At 30.5% G+C, this 19,999-nt stretch overlaps 3 protein-coding genes across 6 annotated transcripts; 2 read left to right on the forward strand and 1 right to left on the reverse strand.

Moving 5' to 3' along the window:
* The first annotated feature begins 462 nt into the window (after positions 1–462).
* On the forward strand, positions 463–6,899 carry LOC113854135 (zinc finger protein 4-like). Of its 4 annotated transcripts, none has more exons than XM_027485003.1 (3): positions 463–1,012; positions 4,846–4,918; positions 5,259–6,426. In XM_027485003.1, the coding sequence occupies exon 3, from the start codon at positions 5,354–5,356 to the stop codon at positions 6,068–6,070; it is 717 nt and encodes a 238-aa protein (XP_027340804.1). In that variant the 5' UTR covers positions 463–1,012; positions 4,846–4,918; positions 5,259–5,353; the 3' UTR covers positions 6,071–6,426. The 4 variants fall into 4 exon arrangements, with proteins under 4 accessions (XP_027340804.1, XP_027340803.1, XP_027340801.1 ...); XM_027485000.1 differs by lacking the exon at positions 4,846–4,918 and adding an exon at positions 1,895–2,168 and having other exon boundaries at positions 518–1,012; XM_027485001.1 differs by lacking the exon at positions 4,846–4,918 and adding an exon at positions 2,743–2,813 and having other exon boundaries at positions 518–1,012.
* Positions 6,900–10,615: 3,716 nt separating this feature from the next.
* On the forward strand, positions 10,616–14,744 carry LOC113854345 (protein OBERON 3). Its single transcript, XM_027485293.1, has 2 exons — positions 10,616–12,810; positions 13,854–14,744. The coding sequence occupies exons 1-2, from the start codon at positions 10,992–10,994 to the stop codon at positions 14,438–14,440; spliced, it is 2,406 nt and encodes an 801-aa protein (XP_027341094.1). The 5' UTR covers positions 10,616–10,991; the 3' UTR covers positions 14,441–14,744.
* A 3,074-nt stretch (positions 14,745–17,818) lies between these two features.
* Positions 17,819–19,384, reverse strand: LOC113855860 (probable transmembrane ascorbate ferrireductase 3). The gene is made up of 4 exons (XM_027487490.1): positions 19,213–19,384; positions 19,081–19,129; positions 18,383–18,582; positions 17,819–18,076 (listed from the first exon to the last, which is right to left on the reverse strand). Exons 1-4 carry the CDS (start codon positions 19,342–19,344, stop codon positions 17,819–17,821), a joined length of 639 nt encoding a protein of 212 aa, XP_027343291.1. The 5' UTR covers positions 19,345–19,384.
* Between the last annotated feature and the right edge of the window lie 615 nt (positions 19,385–19,999).

A 19,999-nucleotide genomic window follows, 5' to 3' on the forward strand; every position in this document is an offset into this window, starting at 1 on the left:
GTACATAATTATCAAAATGGGACTAAACCATTTTATTTAATCGATTGGAGTGGAGACTAATATAGTCAAGGATCCATATAATATAAAACACTGGACGTGCAGAAAATCGATATAACGATGGATGTAATTTTTAAATCTTTGAGTGTATTAGCGTAAAAAGAAAAAGGAAAGAGAAAGTGCAGCATGCAATGTACAAGTGGGAAAAGATGGGAAAGTTATGGGAGTCCATATGAATATGACAAAGGTGGCTGGGTCAATAAATGGTAAAGAAAAATATCCTGTATAGTTCATACTCATAATACCAGAAAAACAAAGCTAAGGTTAAATATTGAATAGGGGGGGACCACTTATTTTTGGTAGTGGATGCAAAATGACCATTAAAGATTTATATTAAATTATTTTAAAAGCCAAAATAGGGATCCATATTTATACTGTTGTTGAGTCTATGCAGAGGAGTGGGACCATATGAGAATATGTGTAAAATTATTAACCAAACCATACTTGATATTATTAGCTATTAACGTTTCTGTGTAGTAGTAGCATGAGGAAGCGTCTGGTTGAGTAGCTGGTGGGTCTTGGCAGGTAAAGTAGTGATTGCTTTTCTTGTCTCTGCTGTTTGGTCATTTTTAACATCTCACAGACACACAGGGACACAGACACAGACACATTCACACTTAGCCCTTATCAGCTAAAGCTAAACACTGGCAAATACAACCTCAAATTCGACAAAAGAAGTGGTTCATGTCTATGTGTTATCTCACTTCTCTCTCTCTCTCTCTCACTTTCCTCCATCATCATCATCATCATCATCATCCCCATCTCTCTCTCTCTCTCTGTAATCTTATCTCCTTTTAATAATTCACTCACCCCTTTACTTTCGTTGATGCTAAAAAAACATGGTACCCTATGTTGTTGGTTGTTGCTGATACTCTTCCCGAGTAACAAGTACATAGCAATAGCATATCACTGAAGGAGCCTGCAGTTTATCCTACTGTACTATATACTATGCTATGTAAGTACCTCCTTTTTCCCATCTCATCACCTAAAGATTTGTTTTTGTTATGTACTTTCCTTTAATTCCTCCATGCATTTTAAGCCATTTTTCCTGCTGCTTCCTCACTCTACTTTACTCCTTTTCTTTTTTAATTTTACCTTTTTTTTTCTTTAATTATTGTATTGCTCTTTCTTTTGTTGTGTTTTGGAGTTTCTTGAAGCTTCACTTTAGCTTGTAAGAAAAACTTTTTTTCTTAATGTTGAGGACTTTGTGTATATTTTTATGATCATTTGGAATTTTTTGTGATGGGTGGTTGTAATATCATCAGTTTCCTAACGAAGGAGAAGGATTACGCCTACTATTTGAGTATAAATTTAGATCTACGTTGTAAGGGTCAAAGGGAAGCCTCTAATTTGATGATTTAGTAACTCTTAATTCCCACTGTTCTTTGTCTTATTATCCTATAATCATTCCTCACCATAAGTTTTTGAGTATTTGTAATATTCATGTTTGCTTTCCTTGTTTTGGAGTAGTTTTTGGGTGGTTAGTTCACTGCAAGAAATGCTTTTTAGTAGAGTGTATCATGTCAATTGATGAGTGATCTTAGAACTATTTGGGTAATCTCTGGTGACAATTTAAGTCTATGCTGGCATGGAAGAGTTAAATTTCCCAAATTTATGTAGATAAATCCTTTTGAGTGTTCAGTTAAACCTATCTGATTTAATTAATAAATTTTTGCAGTCTTAATTTTGTCTTAAAGTAACTCCTGAAAACTTCCTGCCATGAGTCTTTTTATCTAAGTAGTTTTAAAAATATCATCAACTTTTGCCAGCAAGTAAAGAATCTATGACTGTAAAAACTGACACGGTACTCTACCTTAAAGACTCATGATTTGGGCAGGACAATTCCGTAATTTACTCTTGATGAATGACAGAATAGTTTAAGTTCACAACAGACAATACAAAATGCTACTTTTTTGCTTTTGCATAATATAGGGCATTTATAGAAGCACCTTATGTTCTGCTTAGCAACTAGAGGAAAAATGAAGTGTGAATCTACAGTGTGATTTGTACTCAAATCAAGAGATGGGCCAGGTTCTACTTACTAGAAGAAAAGATATGAAATGTGTAACATAATGCTCATTTAAGTATTACTATGTGATAAGGACCATTGGGTACAGTTTGCATTCAAGTCTTGTCTTGTATCCAACATATGCTTCTTTTTGTCATAATAAATAACAAAAAAGACAAGAAAAAGTTATGTTTCTTTAATTCTTATTCTTGGTGATTTATTCTTGCATTAGAACACATTTATCTGAAAACTATTTTGCGATTCATGCATGGAATCTGATTATGTATGCCTTTGGAGTCTCTCCAATCCCCTCTCCTCCTCTTCAATGTGCTTATTCTTTTAATTTGTCTTGTCATGGATGCATCGATAAACACTTTGGTTTGTGTAAGGGCCCTTTTATTTTGTTTGAGGGAAGGACTGAATTTTCTTTGTTGCAATCAAGTTTCCAATTCTTTTGCAAGATGGATGGGTTACTGGTAATGTGATAATTTGAAGGTTATTTTCTCTTTTGGATAAACAATTACATTTTGTTTACCCAAAATATAATTGCGGGCCTTCATTTTGCAATTTAGTTGACTAGTGTTCATGCCGGTTATAGATCAAAGTTTTTTTTTTTTTTTCCAGATATAAGTTTTCAGTGGAAGGTGTCGTAAGTAATCATCACTTAATGTTTGTAGGCCTGCAATAGTGGCATATCACATAAGCGGACATGAGAGAACAATTAACTAGCATGAATGACTGATAATTGATCAGTTCCTTGAGTTAGTGGGTATTTGGTATGAACCTATAGATGGTGATTGGTAGTAGAATAGTAAAAGTATCAGGTATGATATACATGATAAGTTAATATGACAATTTTATTAAATTATGGTACAGGTACAACAATATATATTAATTAAAATGTAATTATATTTTAATTTTTTTAATTTTCTAATTTTTTATTGATTTCTTTATTTTTCTCAATTAGTTGATATTTATATTAGTTTGTCATTATCATTGTGTTGCTATTTGTCTGTAATCTCTAGAAAATTTAATTAAAAAAAGCATACTTGTAATCAAATTTAAATAAAAATGTTACATTCAAGTTATGATTATAATCCCTTCACTATCTAAAGAAGACATGTAGAGGATTGAAGATAAGACAATATAAATTTGATATAAAGGCAGCCTTATAATATGCGTATTGGTATCTGGTATGGGTACAATTCATAATCACAGATACATTGTCAATTTTGAAGTATCTGTGCATCGTAGACTCTTTTACTTTGCTCTCGTTTTAATTTGTGTTGGGATTAGACAAATTTTCTTGTGTAAGGCGAGGTATTATAGCAGTAGAAGGGATAAACAAGAGGGGATTAAAATAGAAGGCAGATTCAATTTGGAAGAAAATCTTGAAGTGGAACTGATCAAGGTGATGAATCACCACCTAGTTTGTCTAAAGACTACCAAGTTAAAAAAATGAAATTAAAAGCACGAGTTAATCTAGTTTGACAATACATCAACTAGTTTGTTTCTTTACCTATAGATGACACAAGCGATACTAGAGCAAAAAATTATATGTACATTGGGGTACAAGCATCTATTAATCTTTCTCCATTACCACCATGATTTCTTTCTAGGAAAAACCATCAGAAAGTCAGCAGAAATTTGTGTTTTCTTTGTACATTCTGCAGTTTGCAGTGACCCAAGTTGGTCATTAAATCTTCAGTAGTCTAGTTCTTTGTGTAGAAAACTTCGAGACAAGAGTTCTTTGTAAATGGTAGAAGGCAATGTTTTAATCCGTGGTTGCAATTATGTCACAATCCTTGATATTATCACAAATGTGGTTGATTCAGCTGCCATTGTGGTTGCAGAGCAAAATTTAAAACAATGGTAAAAGGACAACAATGATATGAGAATATGATAGGCATGCATGACATAAGGATCACAATTATATCAGTAGCACATTTAATATGTTTTCCATCTTTTGACTTTCTTTAACAGAGGTAGTGGCCCTCCTTTAATTTATGAAGAACTGGTTAGCAAGCAATAAATGAACATCTATCCGAGATGGTTTGTGTCAGCTATAGGAAACAAAAGCTTGTCTATACTTCTAATCCTTAATAAAACTTCTTTTGGTTTATTGGCTTTATTCTTTCCTATTTTCTCTTTTAACTTTCATTCACCAATGTTTGTTTCTATTACTTCCATATATGTTATTACATGTTTTCTCCTTAATTTAATATTATTTCTATATTGGCTTCCCAACTCCCAGTTGTTATATTGTTATATCCTAAATGCTTAAACAAGCATAATTCTTTTCTGCTTTAAGTTTGTTGTTTATCTGAACTACCATTCAAATAGTAAATATATTAGATAATTGGTTCATCATGAAAAAAAAATACTTAGGTTTGTCTAATAGGAATTATTTTAGATAAAAAAAGTATACTACATTAACCTTATGTTATGGACGCTAAGGGATTGTTTGAAAAACTGTTACTGATATTTAGAAAAATACATGTGGTAGGAATGTTATTTCTATGGTGCATTATTCACTTTCTATCATCCATGATTTTTAAGTCTCTATGAAGCAAGGAAAAACAGATAAATGTTAAATAACAAGAAAATTGGGGAACTTCTTTTTGGTGATATTTTGTTCAAAGAAGTACTACTGTAAGTGAAACAGTTATATGTGATTTGTGTTTTTTCTTTTAAAAATAAATCAATTCTTGAAGAGGTTATACTTAATCCAATGAACCAGCATCTTGTTGATATTCACATGGCAATGGTTACTTTTGCAGTTTTACTCAAGATTTGAGCTATGAGAACTCTCTTAGAATCACTTGAATAACCTGATGCACATTATGTTGAACGGTAAACATCTTAAAATTTATCTGATTTCCCTTGTGTCCTAAAGGAATTTTCCACACATTTATCATCGCCAATATAGTGATCATAAATTCATAATATCTCTTTATGTTTCTGCAACAGTATTTTTCTATTTTATTTTTATTAAGTGTATTTTTTTGCTCACATGATGGACAAGCACAATGGGGGCTAATGTATATGATGGGATTGGACGTGGTTTTCTCTACTTTGATTGCATATAAGTACCAACATCATATTAATACTAGAACTTTGTATGTTCCATTTTACATTGATAAACAATATTTCCATTTTTACTTACCTAATAATGTGTTTCTTCGTAATGTAGATGATGGTGTCATGGTAAGCTGACCAAAGTGACAATTTTGTTCCATCCATTTGCCTTCTGGGGAAGAAGTTATCTCTTAGCAAATCCATTCAAACATGATGACTCCAAACTTGAACTTGGAACCTGAAAACCATTCAGAAGGAACCAGCCAAGTGGCTTCCCCTGATCTTACCAAGGGTAGCACCACCACTTCTTCCTCTCTTTCAAAGGATGAAGCTGATCCAGCTCCTGTTACCCTTGACTTGACACTTAACCTCAATTCAAATAGTGATTGTGAGTTGAAAGGTTCAAGTGATGCTAGCAGTGAAGTAGGAGCTGAAGTTCATGCTTCAGCATCAGCAACTCCCAGGGTTTTCTCTTGTAATTACTGCAGGAGGAAATTCTATAGCTCACAGGCATTAGGGGGTCATCAAAATGCTCACAAAAGGGAGAGGACAATGGCTAAGCGCGCAATGCGAATGGGAATGTTCACGGAGAGGTATACAAGCTTGGCATCTCTACCTCTTCATGGTTCACCTTTTCGGTCTCTTGGTCTCGAAGCTCACGCCGCGATGCACCGAAGACAAGTGCCATCCTCATTGATGGTTCCTGATATGAAAGCTGGTGCAAAATTTGAGAAAAATAATTTTGGATCACTAGTTTTCATGGATGATGATGATGTTGGATTCTTTTGGCCTGGTAGTTTCAGACAGGTAGATCAAGGAGCTGGTGTTAATCTAGGACATGCTCAAAGTTCTAATGCTAGTTTAGTTCCAATGCCACCCCCTTCACCGCAAGCTTCTACATCTCCTGATCTCACACTGAAGCTTTAAGCACCAAGAAATGATACATGCATAAGGAAACCCCTCACAAAGTAATAAATAAGTGGCTAAGAAGTGACTCTTCCATTGCTTTACACCCACCCAAAATTTCTCAACCACTCATTTTTATTGTGAGGGGTTCATTGAGAGATTTTTATGTGTATGTATCTCATGATTTTTTAGTCTTTGATTTCATTCTCTTTAGACATGAGATTATCAATTAATAGGGCGTGCATTGTACAGTGAGACGTGTATTTCCAGGGGCGATTTTAGCTTTGCTTTAATCTCACATTATTAACGGTTTCCTCTCATTTCTATTTTGCTTCATTATCGATGATATTGCATTCGGTGTGTTATATCTATAATGTTTTTGCGATGCACGGATTGTTAGAAACATTATGTATTAATATGATTCAATTGGCAATAAAAGCTTCTACGTGGGTTGATTTCGGTTGCAGGAGTTCGAATCTTATTAGAAACGCCAATGATTAAGGTCACATTAAGCAGAAGAAAGAAGAACAAACCTCGATAATTTTACGCTATAATTTAATACGATCTTTATAAGCTTACCCCCTAAGGAATTAAGTTTTGAAACTGTCTAAGCATGCATTATTTAATCTTCAACAAAATGTTCATGCAATGTAATTGTTGGCTTATGGTTAAGAATCGTGAACTTTATAAACTTGGAATATTTATTTTGCCGTCCAACTTGACCTGTGTAATGTATTATTAGGCTATTATTGCAAGTGTTTATTCGGCTTAAAGTTGTCGTGAAGCCCATGCCAATTGAAAGTGGACATCTTAAGCAACATTTTGATATAATAATTCATAAGAATCCAACTTAAGAATTTATTGCTGATTACTTTCGTTAGACCTTCCTTTATGAATCCTTAGCAAGATCTTTACTTAGAATATGATAATTTTGTTTCCAAATCAAATTATTGTGGTTCAAGATTCTCATCCATGTCCAACTCGACTAATGATGGTTTAAATGGGCATAAGTGTCATGGGTGGTTTAATAAACCTATGTTTTTCTCTTCAGTTATTAAGTTAGTTTACACAAAGTACCAAAGTTAATTGTTAATTTTTTATTTTTATTGCAATTTTTTTATAACATATTTTTAATGTAAATTTAAATAAAACGAAGAGCACAAGCGACAGCCCTAGAAAACAAACAATGAAAATAGTGTCAAATGCGAAAAATTAAGGAAAAAAAAAAGTATAATTTTTTTTTCCTTCTTGTATTTAGATATTTTATCTTATATGATTGAGAAATAATCTTTTATGTGAGGTTCACTATTTTATTTTCCCACATATAGATTTTGAGTATGGAGGAATGTGAGATTTTTTTTATTTTTATCATAAATAATTTTTAAAATTATATAACAATATTTAAAAATTACATAATTAAGAAAAATGTCATCTTAATTTTTTAATATTTTATTAAAATAAAATATTATTATTATAAAAGTATGTTTTCATATAAACTATCTTTTTTGTTTCACTCTCTTTTGCATTCATATAAACAAGTAAAAAAAAATTTTCAGTTTTTTCTCTCTTATTTCTCGCTATTCAAACAAAACATCTTTCTTATCCCATTTTTCATCTATTTCTTTTTCAGTGTTTTTTCTTTTACTTATTTTATTTCTACTCATTTTCTATGTCTAATATACGAAGGATCACTGTTTGCTGGGCCTTACTGGTGTAAAAATAGGGTAGAAGTGGTGGGCTTAAAGCCTGGTAATCGGCTACGATTATTTCGACTTAAAAAATATATGTAATTTATTGAAACAAAAAATTAATATAGTTGTACTTTTTTCTCGTTTTGTTTTAAAAAAACAACATAAAGTTATCTAATAAAATATATTTTTCACTGGAGAACAATCAGGCTATCACTCTCCAATCTGCAAACCATAGATAAAATTTAGGGTCTTGTTTGTCACGACGTTATTGCATTAAAAATTACGAGAAAATAAGTTACTAATATTTTTTCATACTTTCTTACTTTTATAATTAGTATGATTAAGACATTTATTAACTTTAAAAAAATTATAATTATCTTTATGAGGGATAATGGACCGATTAATGTTTTTTTTTTCTGACTTAGTCAAATATGGTAACACATTAACGTAAAAAATAAAAATGTTTTTTCAATCAAAATTAAACATGTGACAATATATAAATTATATAATTTCATAAAGTACTAAAAGAAAAAAATAACTAATAACTTGTTGTTTAATCAAATTTTATTTTATATGGACTTTTTCTAACAAATTGAATGCACAGTTATTATGAGTTTACATAAAGCATAAAAATAATATTTAAGAATTTAGTTTTCTTAAAAAAATTATTTTATTTCTTATTTTTAATTTTTTAAACAAGTCTCTAAAAAAATACGTATTTTTCATACAATTTCTTTATTAATAATATTCAATTTAACTCATATAATATAAAATAAAATTAATGTGAATCTTTATGTGACATTTACACTTTCATTTTTAAAATTTTTAATTTTTAATTTTAAAAGTTCTAACTTTATAATGTAAAAATTTATTTAAAATATAAAAGATGTACATAAGGCTGTTAATAATAGTTTAGTTTATATTACACCTTTATCAAAACAAATAAGTTAACTCAAATATTATACAAATAAACAATAAAATAAGTTGACAAATTATTAACCGGGAGACTAAGTGAAAATGGAAAATAATTTTGGAAAAACTAATACTTTATTTAAATAAAAATTATTATTATTATGGTAATAATATTATATAATATAGTAAGAATATATGTATATATCAAAATTTTAAATTAATAAAAATTATTTATCAATATAATTCATCGTAACAACGATATTGGTTCTTATAATTAAATTTTTATTAAATAAGGTCTACATGAACGAGATGAAACCTAACTATAAACCAATACTAAAGATATTTTTTAAATAATGAAATAAACTTTCATTTAATTGTGAATGAAATGAAAAAAATGCACAAAATCTGATGATTCAATTTTTACGCAAAGATTGAGTTACAATGGACAAGGTTTACTTCTTAATCAATTTGAGTGAATTGAATTATTCATTTTCTTCTGCTGATACAATATCTGATGGCAAAAACTAATCATAATTTGAACATAAAAGTTAAAAAGGGAGGGAACATTTTCATTGACTTTTTGTTTGTGGTACATAATATGATCTATTTATGACGATTTTCTTGTCTTACTATTCCATTCACCTCACTTTGCATACCAAAAGCGTCAGAGCGTTCGGCACCATTTGACTTTGAAGCAACCAAACCAAGTAACGTCCCATTTTTAAAATAAAAAATATTTTATTTAAAAATTATAAAAATACACTTTTATATTATTTAATATAATTTCAAAAATATATTATTTATTAATGTTCTAACTGATTAACAAGAATCATGTTATTTATAAAAAACTTTCTTTTGATACAAGAGAAAATAAATAAAACTTTAAATGTTATTTAACTTTACATTATTACATAATTAATAATTTAAAATCCATGTTTAGGATATTTTTAATTGGTTAATGTTATCAAATTTTGTATACTGATATTATGTTAAATTAAACTCCATTTATAAATACCTTTGATAAATAAAAAATTGGATTCGTAACTTGTATATTTAAAACAAACTATTGATATTAAATTGTCTTTATGTATTAAACTAAAATGCATATTTTTAAATGTAATAATTCTTTATAGCTAAATTTAAGAATATTCCTAGGAAAAAAATCATCGTTCTCTTGAATTCTGGACCCAAAGTCTTTATCTCAAGAATCCAATTAAATGACTTTCCCAGAGGGAATTTGAACATTAATAAGGCTTAAATAATCTGTATATCTGTTTGTCTTATTTTTAGCAACGAGACAAGAGGAAAGAATGAAAAGAATAAGTTCAAATTTTCGTGTATTTTATAAATATAAATAATATAAATTTAGAAATTACTTGAACAAATATTATTTTAATGATAACGTAAATTTAAAGTAATTATGTGAAAATGTCAATGGTTTAATTTTTAAAATTAAAGATTTATTTCATTAAGAAAATACTCTTTATGTATAATTTATATTATAATTATAATGAAATACTTTTTATATATAGTATACTATAATTATAATGAAATTAATTTTTCCTCTTTTTTTCAAAATTTTAGTTGAAAAAATTACTCTCTCTTACCTTTAAAAAAAGAATATAGTATACTATGATTTAGTTTATTTTAACGTTAAGGCTTTAGAAAATGAAATAAAATTTAAGTGAGTAAAATTATTATTTAAGATATTATTTATATTGAAATTCTAAAATCGATAGAATAATATTCAAAATTAATTACCTGTTACCTAAGAAATTACAAATAAAAAAATATTGAAAAATTAATTTCATACATAATTGTTTGTCATCATTAATAGATTTGTATATTAAAGTACAATATAGATAAACTTTTATAAAGAAATTTTAAAAATAAGAAAATACTGTCTGATTTAAATTATTGTGAAAAGTAGAAATAATAATAATAATAATACGATGGAAATGACAAAGAAGGAGTAGAAGATGGGGTTCATGGAAAAGGAGAGTTGCTTGGTGAGGGGTGTGAGCTGTTTGGTGGGGAAGCAAAAGTAAAGTTGCATTGCAGAATGCACAATGCAGAGTCAAAAAAGAGGTCCACTTGGGAGTAATTATGTTCATTTCCAAGGGTTAAGACTGTAATCTCTCGCGTGCAGAAAAAGCATCGCCGTTTTTTCATAGAACACAGTGTGAAAGCTTGAAAAATTGAAAATCCATCCATATGGTTGTGTTGCCCATTAACCAAACCCTTTCATTTCCCATTATTTTCTCAATTGCCCCTGTCAACCTTAGTTGTCTGTTTCTCTGTCTTCGTTAGCCCCCTCTCTCCCCCTTCTTCCTCTGGCCATGATTGCAAGTAAAGATCTTCGGAGTGGTGCTGTTGACTCTGAGGGTGAGAACTCCAGGAGCAAGTTTTCAAGGCAAAATTTTGAGGCTGCACCAGATGATAAAGGTGTTGAATTTCTGAGAGATTCTGAGGTGGGTGGTGATGTTGATGGGGTTCTTCACTCCAACCCCACCAAGGGTATTGGCAGCTCAACGTTGCAAGAGCTTACCCTGAGCTACCTCTGTGATAACCCAAAATTGGGTCTTGCTGAGAGAGAGATTCCTGGGAAAAGCTTGCTGAATTCTTTTGAAAAAATGAGCCACAAAGGGAAAGAGGTTGTGGTTTCCGAGAATTCAAATCAAGATGGAAAATGGGTGGAAAGAGATTTCCTTAGCCTGAGTGAACCAAGAGAGGATTCTTCAAAGCGATCCCTTGAAGAAGAAGGGGTTGAAAGAGAGAGTAATAGGGACAAGAAGCCAAAACTTGAGACGCTTAATCTCTCTCTTGCTTTGCCTGATGTGTCACTTTCTCTCACAGCTTCAAACGCCTTACAGAATGGTGATCAACCAGTTAGGACTAAGCCTAGCAGGCCTTCAACTACTTCTTATTCAAATGATTACACTGCAGCTTCTTTGTCTTACTCTTATTCCCACCCTTTCTCCCACAACCCAAGTTGTTCACTCACTCGCAATTCAACTGATAATTTTGAGTATTCATTGAGCAAAGATGACCAGATTTGGAATTGTGGGGAAGGGACTAATGGGTCTGTGCATAGTAGGTTCAAGCCTATTGGAGACGGGGTTGCTTTGTCCAATCATGGCGCTGGTCTTAGCTCCTTTATGCAAGGTAATAGTCAGTATAAAACTACTAGTTCAGATAATCATTCTTTTTTCCCTTCAGAATTACCTGCTAGACCAAGGTTTGAGGCTCAATCAGGAGGGGACTCCAGGGGAAGGAATTCTGAGAATCTGAGACTCTTGGAAGGCTTAGATGATGGGAAGATAAGAAAGCTTTCAAGGCCTGAGAGAATTGTCAGGGAAATTGTGTCAGAGTCTGTTCCTGTCATGGCATTGACAATTCAGGAGCTAGCTGATGAAGTCATAGTATCAACTAAGGAATACTTGAAGAATCTCATTGAGAAGGCTGAGAAGAAAGAGGAATTGGCAAGCCTTCAAAACCGGCTTGAGAGAAGATCTGATCTTAACAAGGAGACTCTTGCAAAGTGCCATAAAGTGCAATTAGAGATTTTAGTGGCTGTCAAGATGGGGCTTGCTAGCTTCTTATCTAACAAAGTTCACTTATCTGAGTTAGTAGAGATTTTTTTGTACAAGAGGTGTAGAAATGTGACCTGCAAGCATGTGCTTCCTGTTGATGATTGTGATTGCAAGATTTGCTCAGGAAATAAGGGCTTTTGCAGTTCTTGCATGTGCCCTGTATGCTTGAACTTTGATTGTGCTAATAACACTTGTAGTTGGATAGGATGTGATGTTTGTTCACATTGGTGCCATGCTACCTGTGGCATTCAGAGGAATCTCATCAAGCCTGGGCCTAGCTTGAAGGGTCCTTCAGGAACCTCAGAGATGCAGTTTCATTGTATTGGCTGTGGACACGCCTCTGAAATGTTTGGTTTCGTTAAAGATGTGTTTATTTGTTGCGCGAAGGATTGGGGCCTTGAAACCTTGATGAAGGAGCTTGACTGTGTAAGGAGGATTTTCAGGGAAAGTGAAGATCGCAAAGGGAAGGAATTGCATTTTAAAACTAATGACATGCTATTAAAGCTTCAAACCAAAATGATATCTCCTTTGGATGCCTGCAATTACATCATACAATTTTTCAGCTGTGAGTGTTTGAACTGTGGTCATTTCTTTTCAAAGTTAAATTTTTGTGTTAATATAGAAAAATATATTTGCTTTATACATCATTTAATTGGTATGCACTATGAACACATCATGATTTGCTTGCTCTCAACAAGAAGTAAAGGATCGATCCGCTTTCTTCAGTGAATTGAGTGAAAATCACTTGATATGCTAACCTGTTGGATCTTATACCTATATATTCTCATCCTAGTTGCATGAAAACGTTTTCACATGATATGAAGGGTTTGTAGTACCATTAATTTTTGGAAGCGAGTAAAAAACTGGTAACGTTTAATTTGATTTGGTAGGATTGTGAATAAGGGAGGATTAGAAGTTTCTGTGGAGGAGGGAAAGTATTACAGTTGAGTAAAGATTTTGTGCTACTGAGAGATGAGAGATACAATACAATACAGCACACATTAATAAAATGAGAAGCCAAGTACATTACCGTTTCCACCTATTAAAATTTTCCGTTGAGTCTTTGATAAAACAAAATAAAACAAAAACAGACAATTTAAAAGGAAAAGGAGACTAAATGAAAGGTGAAATAAGGTAAGTGTTTGGATGTTCAGGACAAAAAATAGAATAACAAGTAACAACAAGAATAGGGTACCACAGTTTCCCAACAAATTTTTTTAGTTTAAGGCAGGAAATTCAGTGGAAGTTGATGATTGAGAACCATTAAGTTTGTTGATGTGGTTTTTAAAATGGATCATAAACATATTTGTTTTTCATTATTTTGCTGTAGAAAAAAAAAAACAACCAAAATCTCTCTCTTGAACATTTTTGCTATAACCTTTGCAAGAACTAATCCAAACACACACTATATGGAAGATGTTAATGATACTATGTAGTGATTTGACATGATTTTTTTTTTTTCAAATGTCCTTTCATGTAGAAGGCCATTTTCCTACTATAGCTTAGTTCTTGCTAATCTTTTTGCTGTGAAGGCTTGTTTGATTTTCTTAAATTACTGAAAACAATATCTGATATCTAACTGTTGAGAGATGTTTTTCTGACAAACAGATGCGGATAGCATGTCAGACTTTCCTGCTTCTGGTATTTCTTCAAAGGATATGGCAGCCTCTCAAGCTAAGCTTACAAAGGATACACCTTCTCATTCGAAACCCACTTCTCTATTACCAAAATATGCTTATGACTTGAGCTATTCTAGGTCACATTCTGATGCCATGTCAAATGATCTCCTTCAGAAAGACCTCAAAGCTTCCATCTTGAGTGAACTGAAAAACGAGTCTGATTTTCATTTGGGGGCTTTGTTAAGGAAAGGTGGACTCGAAAGCTTGGAGAGCATTGTGCGAATAAAGGAGGCAGAAGCCAGAATGTTCCAAACGAAGGCGGATGAAGCGAGAAGAGAGGCAGAGGGGTTCCAGAGGATGATCAGGACGAAGACTGCTCAGATGGAAGAAGAGTATGCTGAAAAGCTTGCCAAACTCTGTTTGCACGAGACCGAGGAAACGCAGAGGAAGAAACAGGATGAACTGAAGGTGTTGGAAAATTCATATTTTGATTACTACAAAATGAAAAAGAGAATGCAAGATGAAATTGATGGTTTATTGCGGAGAATGGAGGCAACAAAGCAGCAATGGGTTTAAATTTTTTACTATTTGTTGTTTTCTCTTATGCTTTCTTACTCAGAATACGCTGCTAAAATGTGTGTAATTTATTGTATTGATCTGCTGTCATGGTATTCTGGTTGTTCCAAGAATGGATGGTTTTTAATTGGTAAATTCAAGTTTTTGGTGTTTCATCTTTGATTCTTTTTCCTTGATGAATTGAGAGGGCGTAAATGTCAAAGTGAACAAGTTCTGTGTGAAAGTTATGCACTCCCTCCCTTCTACTGTTTTTATTGTGAGTTGGAGACAATAAAACTTGTGAAATATCTTTTCATTGTTGCATATAGATTTGCCTCTACCCTCTATTTTGACATTTTCCTTCTAAGAAACTTGAGTTGTCTGTCCTAATCTCCTTTTTATATATTTGCTTTTTTTTTTTAAGCTATCTTAAGATGATAACACATACAAGGAAGGCACTCATTGTTTTTATTTATATTAATATTATCTTTAACTTCTTGATATAATAATAATTACTATTTTTATTTAGAATAAGTGTGTAAAGTGTTCTAACATTAAGTAGAGGTAAAGATTTAATTAAAATGATAATAATTAATATTATGTTAAATTTTAAGTAGACAGATAAATAAATAAAATTTAAAAATAAATATATAAAAATTTGAAAGGAGCACTTAGCGTTTATTATTCAAAATATCTTTTAAGAAATTTCAAGAAAAAAAAATAAAATTTAAAATAGTTTTTGTTGCATATTATTTTTTGTATATAAGAACGATTTATTTATTTATTATGTGCTTAAAAATACACATTCAAAATTTTAAAAATAATATTTTTTATTAAAAATTATAGTATTTAATGTTAGTAATTTGTAATATTTTATTGTATATTCTCAAGCATATATTAAAAAAATATTATAAGAATTAATAGTCAATATTCTTTCAGCTATAGTCGGAAGAAGTAAGTATTTATTTTTTAAATATATTAATTATTAATTTTTTTATATTTTTATTTGTTGAAATATTTGTATTAATAAAATATTTATTCATTATTTATATAAATAAATAATTTAATCATTTAATACCTTAAATCATTAATTTAACTTATAATATTTTTAAATAAAATATAAAATTAGAAGGTATAATTTATTTATTTTCTTGTATGTGAAGAGTATAGAAAGATGCACCACTAAAATGGAGAGAGAGTTTGAGACGATTAGTTGTGCCAAGTGTTGGTGGATGGAGCATAAAGGAGGAGAGTGCTGAAAAGTGAAAAGCACTTTGGCTTGAATATTATATTATAATTCTGGGATTTGCTTATTTGGTGACCGTTGATTGCGGCTTCTTACCCCTTAATTTGCAACTGTTTTATGCTGAGCAGTGTTTTGCCACTTAGCATTGGAATTTGGAAGTTGGAAATTGAAACTTGTTCATCAAAATCATAATCAAAGGGAATCTAAATATTTTAATACATCTCAAATTGAAATATCTCAAGTTGATAGACAGGTAAGCCTCTTCAACTTGTTGAACGTGCTTGATTTTTGGTCACCATGTTTATATGCTAAAAATAATATTTAAAAAACTCTAATTATTTTGTTAATCTTTCTATCTCAAAATAATAATAATAATAATTGTCTATTGACAGATAATTTCAGTTTATAAAAAAATTAAAATCTACAACTGATAAATTTTAGTGTTTCAAAAACACGTATTCCTGTTAAGATCGTGATAAATGATATGTATGTATGTATATTTTTTCTTATTTTAATCTTTTTTGAGATAAAAACAATATTAAATTAAGATACTAAATGCTAATTATTAATAGTGGACATTACTAAAGTACCGAAATTTTGCTCATCAACAACGGTTGATTTTGAATGGATTTGATTTTTTTATATTATTTATTAACACAATATTGATAGAGTTTAATTTTAAGGTATTATTAATACAAAAAATTATACTATCAATTAATTTGAATATATAATAGATATGACAGTTATGTTAATTATGTAAAGTCAATAAATTTTGTTAATATAATAATAATAATATTATTATTATTATTAAATGACAGTGCGCAAGTCTTTATAATAGTAGTGTATTTTAATTAAACTTATACTAATAATTTGTTGTTATGACCAAAATATGAAAAAATCATGAAAATATTTATTGTTACTTGTATATATAAATTATTCATTTTTAATTTTATAATATTATCATGTTAGTTATTAATATAAATGGAAAAATAAACTTTATATTATTCATCTCAGTTTAGGATGTGCAATGGATGTGGCGGTTAGCTTCTATTAAACATATTTAATTAATCAATGTTTTGGTATTTTATAATTTATGATGAATTTACGATTTTACGTTGTAATTTTCTATTCAAATCTGATTTAAAATGTTTTAACCAGTTAAAAATATATAACTAAAAAACTTTCTAAACATTAGAGCTTTTATAGGAAAAAAAAATAAAAGAATGGATTTATCATGATTAGAATAAAATTCTAACTGATCAATTTTATTTTTTGAATAATTTAATTGAGAGAAAAAGGAGTTTAACACTGACACCAAAGAAAGGTAAATGCTTCACGAACAAATGGAACGAAACAATTTTTTTTCGTTTATTTTATTTTATTTTATTTTTCAGTAGAATTAGAATATATCATAATTTTAGCTTTACATAACAGTTCTTTTTTTTTTTTAATACACCAAATATAAAATAAAATCTATATGTTATGATTTATCAAACGTTACTTGAGGGACCAGTGAAGTTCCCACTTGTATCACGTGGTTTTGAAACACAACGCAACGTAAATATTTGAGTATATATATTAAGACTGTGTTTGTAAATTTGATTTTAAAAAATAACTTTGATTAAAAAATTTAAAGTAAAGTGATTTATATTTAAATATTTTAGTTACAAACATATATGAATAACCTTTATTCATTTTTTAAATATTTTTAAGAATAATTTAATAAGGCTACGTTTGTTTTATCATAAAATAATGTTTTCCAAGTTCAAACTATGTATACTTGTGTAAAATGCATAAACAAATAAATATTTATAATAGCAAGTGACTCTGTAAAAATTTTAAAATATTATTATTTTACAAAATAGTAAAATTGTCAAAAGTTTAATGCAGTCTATTCACGAGTGCTATTGGAACCAATATAGAGAATCACACTGAATAAACTTTTTTCTAGTACGAAAACAAAGCACCTCAGTTGTGAATCAAGTTATATCCCATAAAGAGTACAAAAAGAAAATAAGAAAAAATTACACAAGCCATTTCCGGTAATTTAAAAAAGAGAGTTACAAAATCCACAAAAAAAGAAAAAGAAAAAAAAAGAAATGGTGGAACAATCCAATTTGTGACGATGAATAAAAGAAGTGGAGAAGAGCAATTCAGGGAAAACGGGCCAAACCAACAGTGATATCAACAAAAACTCCAAATAGGAGAATTGCGAGACCCGTGAAGTTGATCAAACGAGATTCTCTCTGATGTAGCTGTGGTTTTAACATAGTATACCTCTCCATCAAGCCTGTTAATGCAGCACAAATTGCCATGAAAAATAGTGCTCTACCACAAGCTACGTGCCATGGAGCCGCCGCAGCCCTTGATTCTAGAGATCCTTGAAACATAACCGCAAGTCCAAAAACCCACTTCAAGCAACAAACACATCTCATTATCAAAGTTTTCACTTAGTAATACAACTTTTAATAAATAAAATATTTATTATGTATAAATTGATTTTAATTTATAAAATATTTTTTATTTTTCCTTTTGTAAAGCATTTCTGTAAAAACTTACCAGTCATGATCATTTAAAAAAAATCTCTAACACAACTATATTATTGTTTCTTTAAAATAAGTTTAACCAAACATAGGTTTGGTCAGGTATTGGATATTGATTATTGTTTAAATCATCATCATATATATATAGACATGTATTATTGAGATGAATTTTACCTGCAAGCCAAACAAGCAAAAGGTGCCAATGCCAATCCATGAATGGAGGCTGTAAACATCCTCCAACCTCACCATATCATGGAACTTGAAAACGGCACATATACCAACAATCCCAAGAACTATTGCTATCAAATGAAGTGTCATGTGGATGATCTTCTGTGTTTGATGTTGCCCTGGTATCGAGTGGTATGCTAGTATTGCTGCTCAAAGTTGAGACCAACCTAATCAGTCCCATAACTGATACGGTATCTGTGCACCACTTAAATTATTCCTACACATTTTTACATCTTACTTTACCGCTTTATCTCTCTTTATCGTATAATTCATCTGTCTTATCTTCCACTTTACCCTTTAGTGTGTAAAATATGTTGTACAAAAATTATGTATATATGCATCGCTCAAATTTTAAAATATGTAGGTAAATTAATATGCTAAATTGGAGTAACATTTTTATAGTTTCATCTGAGCCTAAGCTTAGATAATTTTTTAAATAAATGCCCGTAAGAGTTAAGAGTTTAGAAATAAAATGAATCTAACTTTTTTGATAGGTTAAAATTAACTGATAAAAAAAATTATTGATTTTTTATATTATTTTTTCTTATGAAAACTTATTCACAACGTGATCCAAACTGAAACTAAATTAATTAGAATCTAAATATAACTTCGCAACAACGGGACACGATATGAGAGTAACATACCTTGACCAACAAAGAAAATGAACCCAAAGAACATCATGAAAGGGTGAACCTGCAGGGTGGAAAAAGCCTCAGTAAAGTAGAATATGACTATTGTGTTTAAACAAAGAAGAGAAACACAAGAAATAGTTTTACATTGAAAACACGAAATGGGTTGTCAGAATCATATTCAATCCCCTCGCGGTAATGCAGCAACCAAACAAGCAAGAGAATGAGGGCAAGGAGGCCAAACAAGTGAGCAAAAGCTGTTGTAGCGTATGCACTCATCCTATTGGTTTCAGTGGGAGATGCAAAATGAGATGAGAACAAATTTTGAAGCAGAAAGAGAGTGAGTGAAACTTGTTATTATTCAAACAAATTTTTGCTGGTTCTGACATGGTGTTATTCTGCTGTGGTTCTTTCTTATAGAGGTTTCCTTTTGAAAAAGCTCATAAAAGATGGAATTGCTTCATCTCTTGGTTTTGGAATTTTGAATGAAGAAGAAACTTTGGACATAAGCCAACTCTAGCTGTATCTAAAGCATAAATTCGATATTATGTTAAATGGTTTCAACTTTTGTCTAATGTATATTTTTACATAGGAATTGAGGTCTTATACTGAGTTAGAGTATCACACATTACAAGTAATGGGTAAATGAGACTAATTTCTGGGTAAAAATGTTACTTTTAAACTGACATAATATAAAAAAAAATTGAGTATAATAGCAATATATCCTTAGCGTATATACTAAATGTAGCACATCCAATCCGATTAAGTTGAACTCCAGAATACCCCGAGTTCATTGGTAGGGGCACTGGTGCAGCCATGACACAGGAAAGCCAATATATAGTTTTGGATGATTAAGCAAATAGGCTCTGATTGCAATGCCTAGAATAGAGATGCGAATAAGTTAGAGCATTTCTCAAAAACTTAGACCTAATTT

Source organism: Abrus precatorius, unplaced genomic scaffold (assembly GCF_003935025.1).
Source record: "Abrus precatorius isolate BTA unplaced genomic scaffold, Abrus_2018 Scaffold11, whole genome shotgun sequence".
In the NCBI taxonomy this organism is placed as follows: Eukaryota; Viridiplantae; Streptophyta; class Magnoliopsida; order Fabales; family Fabaceae; genus Abrus; species Abrus precatorius.

Bases quoted from the DNA above. Each gene is read 5' to 3' on its own strand.
- LOC113854135 (XM_027485003.1), top strand. From the start codon at position 5,354: ATGATGACTCCAAACTTGAACTTGGAACCTGAAAACCATTCAGAAGGA.
- LOC113854345 (XM_027485293.1), top strand. From the start codon at position 10,992: ATGATTGCAAGTAAAGATCTTCGGAGTGGTGCTGTTGACTCTGAGGGT. The intron at 12,811-13,853 runs GTGAGTGTTTGA...TCTGACAAACAG, and splicing joins CATCATACAATTTTTCAGCT to ATGCGGATAGCATGTCAGAC.
- LOC113855860 (XM_027487490.1), bottom strand. From the start codon at position 19,344: ATGAGTGCATACGCTACAACAGCTTTTGCTCACTTGTTTGGCCTCCTT. The intron at 18,583-19,080 runs GTATGTTACTCT...AACTTTGAGCAG, and splicing joins CATTTTCTTTGTTGGTCAAG to CAATACTAGCATACCACTCG. The intron at 18,077-18,382 runs GTAAAATTCATC...TGTTGCTTGAAG, and splicing joins TTTGCTTGTTTGGCTTGCAG to TGGGTTTTTGGACTTGCGGT.